General features: G+C 36.4%; 1 protein-coding gene across 1 annotated transcript; it reads left to right on the forward strand.

Annotated features, from left to right (window-relative positions):
• The first annotated feature begins 293 nt into the window (after positions 1-293).
• LOC139849517 (uncharacterized) lies at positions 294-3,068 on the forward strand. Its single transcript, XM_071839165.1, has one exon. It carries the CDS (start codon positions 294-296, stop codon positions 3,066-3,068), a length of 2,775 nt encoding a protein of 924 aa, XP_071695266.1.
• Positions 3,069-3,390: the final 322 nt, after the last annotated feature.

Consider the following 3,390-nt stretch of genomic DNA (forward strand, 5'->3'; position numbering starts at 1 on the left):
TTTAGAACACAGACAGATAAAAACTCAATTGATGTAACAAAAGAGAAATGATAATGAGGTAATGGGATTATGATCGATAAAAACTCAATTGATTTTGATTTGGAGTTTTTTTAATAGTAGACGATACGTGATATTTTTATAAAAAATAAATGTAAATCAGTCAGTTTAACACAATTGCTTAGATGGTTAGGATGTTGCTTGGTAGAGAGGAGGTCGTGGGTTCTAGTCCATTTTCCAACTTTTTACATTCTTAATTATTAATAATGTATTAACTTTTTCAATGTTGCTTGTAGATGGATCGGAATACTTGGATGTACGAGATAGGTCACGCTACCTCTGAGTTTATGGATAGTGTAGATGAATTTATTACAGTTACCGAGACTGATCAACTAGAAAAAGGAAACACCGCAATTAGTTGTCCTTGTAAGAAATGCAAAAATGCACGGTGGTATGCTGATTCAACCGATATAAAAAGTCATCTAATTGCACACGGATTTATGAGAGGGTACATATGTTGGTCTTTTCATGGCGAGTCATTAGCTGACCTTAACCCGTCTGTTTCGGATAACAATACCGATAATGAAGATGATTCATACAATAGTGACAATAATGTTAATTTTGATGACATGTTTGACGATTTGGATATGGAGGATAATATTGCTGATAAGTATCATGACAGATTACAACAACTATTTGTTGACGCGGAAAAACCTTTATATACCGGTTGTATGAATTTTTCAAAACTTTCGGCCGTGATACAACTGGTTAATTTAAAATCAAACAATGGTTGGAGTGACACAAGTTTCACTAGCCTGTTAGAGTTGTTGAACAAAATGCTACCAGAAGGTAATGAGCTGCCAGTTTCAACATACCAAGCAAAGAAATTAATGTGTCCAATGGGATTGGAAATACAGAGAATACATGCTTGTCCAAATGATTGTATGTTATACAGGAATGAAGACAAAGACCTTCATCAATGTAAGGTATGTGGTACATCTAGGTATAAACGTGGAAAACTGACTGATAATGTTGATAGTTATGTGTCGGAAAATGGACCTCCTACAAAATTATTGTGGTACTTGCCTATCATACCAAGATTAAAGAGATTATTTGCGAATGAGAAAGATGCAAAATTATTATGTTGGCATGCTGAAGATCGTAAAAATGATGGTAAAATGCGACATGTGGCCGATTCACTTCAATGGAAAAATTTTGATAAAGATTTTGAAGAATTTGGGGATGAGATACGTAATATAAGGTTCGGACTCAGTTCAGATGGAATTAATCCATTCGGAGATTTGAGTAGCCATCACAGCACATGGCCTATTCTTCTATGCATTTATAACCTACCGCCTTGGCTATGTATGAAAAGAAAATACATAATGATGTCTCTTTTGATTCAAGGCCCAAAGCAACCTGGAAATGACATTGATGTTTATTTGCAACCATTAGTTGATGAAATGATGGAATTATGGAGTACCGGTATACACGTTTATGATGCATACAAGAAAGAATACTTCCAACTACGGGAAATGCTTTTTTGCACCATTAATGATTTTCCTGCTTATGGTAATTTGTCTGGATATAGTACGAAGGGGAAAAAGGAATGTCCTATTTGTGAGGAAAATACTCACTTGATATGGCTCACAAATTGTAAGAAAACGGCATTTATGGGGCATCGGAGAGAGCTTGCAGAGAATCACCCGTATCGCAAAAAGGCGGATTTATTTGATGGTACTATAGAGGATAGAAAACTACCAGCACCGTTGGATGGAGAAACTACACTCTCCAAAGTTGCTACTATAAAAGTTGTGTTGGGAAAGAAAGGTTTTGGTCCTCCAAAAGGTATTTGGAAGAAAAAGTCTATGTTTTGGAAATTACCCTACTGGAAGCATTTACGAGTCCGACATTGTATTGATGTTATGCATATTGAGAAAAATGTGTGTGAAAGTTTGATAGGGTTACTGTTGAACATTTCTGGAAAAACAAAAGATGGAATTAAAGTTAGAAGGGACATGGAATTAATGAATATCAGACCAGAGCTACAACCTAAAGATATTGATGGAAGGTCCACCAAGCTTCTTCCTCCGGCCTGTTATACTATGTCGAAGGTCGAGAAAACTAAATTGTGTCAATGTTTACATGGTATTAAGGTTCCATCAGGATACTCTGCTAACATTAGGAAGTTGGTTTCGATGAAAGATTTGAAGTTACTTGGTATGAAGTCACATGATTGTCATGTACTAATGACCCAGATGATTCCTATCGCAATTTGTGGAATTCTTCCCAACCGTATTCGACACACAATAACAAAACTATGCTTATTTTTCAACATGATTCATTCAAAGGTGATTGATCTTGATGTGCTGGAAGAATATCAAAGAGATATCATACTTACTCTTTGCGAACTTGAGATGTACTTTCCACCTTCTTTCTTTGATGTCATGGTTCATTTGGTATCTCATATTGTAGGAGAAATAAAGGCATGTGGTCCAGTTTTCTTACGGTATATGTATCCATTTGAAAGATATATGGGTATCTTGAAAGGTTATGTAAGGAACCTTAATCGACCAGAAGGCAGTATCGTTGAAGGATATGCATCCGAAGAGGTGATCGAATTCTGCACAAACTATATGGATGGGTTTAAAAGTGTCGGGATTCCACAAAGTCATCATGAAGGAAGACTAGCAGGTCAAGGGACACTTGGGCGTAAGACGGGCTATTCAAATGTTGCCGATTATCAAGAGGCTCATTTTAATGTCTTACAACACACTACATCTATTGATCCGTTCATACAAGAACACATTGCGTTCTTGAGACAACAAAACCCTAAAAAGAGTGCAAAGTGGTTGGCAAATCAACATAAAATAACTTTTTCAGAATGGTTGAAAGACAAAGTTAGGAGGACACTTCCAAATATTGATAAAACGGTCGAAGCTTTGGGATTCTCCCCTAAACATGTGTTCCAATATCAAGGATATGACATAAATGGGTATACCTTTTACACTAAAGCTCAAGACAAGAAGAGTAAAACTCAAAATAGCGGTGTCACGGTGATAGCCTCGTAGACGGAATTCACCATGGTCAATCGTGAAGAAAGATCAAGGATCGCTAAAAAATCTTATTATGGTGTCATTCAAGAAATATGGGAATTAGATTATGGTGATTCGTACACTATGCCCTTGTTCAAGTGTAAGTGGGTTGATAATGACCGCGGTGTTCAAGTTGATGAAGATGGTTTTACAACTGTTAATCTTTCCACCAATGGATATAAAGAAGAACCATTCATTCTAGCAAAACTAGTTACTCAAGTATTCTTTATCGAAGACCCAAAGGATCCTAGATGGCATGTGGTTCAGTATGGAAAATGACGGATTGTTGGTGTCGAGA

The sequence above is a fragment of the Rutidosis leptorrhynchoides genome, chromosome 5, assembly GCF_046630445.1.
Source record: "Rutidosis leptorrhynchoides isolate AG116_Rl617_1_P2 chromosome 5, CSIRO_AGI_Rlap_v1, whole genome shotgun sequence".
Taxonomy (NCBI): domain Eukaryota; kingdom Viridiplantae; phylum Streptophyta; class Magnoliopsida; order Asterales; family Asteraceae; genus Rutidosis; species Rutidosis leptorrhynchoides.

What these genes read in the sequence shown, in the direction of transcription:
- LOC139849517 (XM_071839165.1), top strand. Translation starts at nt 294, where the DNA reads ATGGATCGGAATACTTGGATGTACGAGATAGGTCACGCTACCTCTGAG.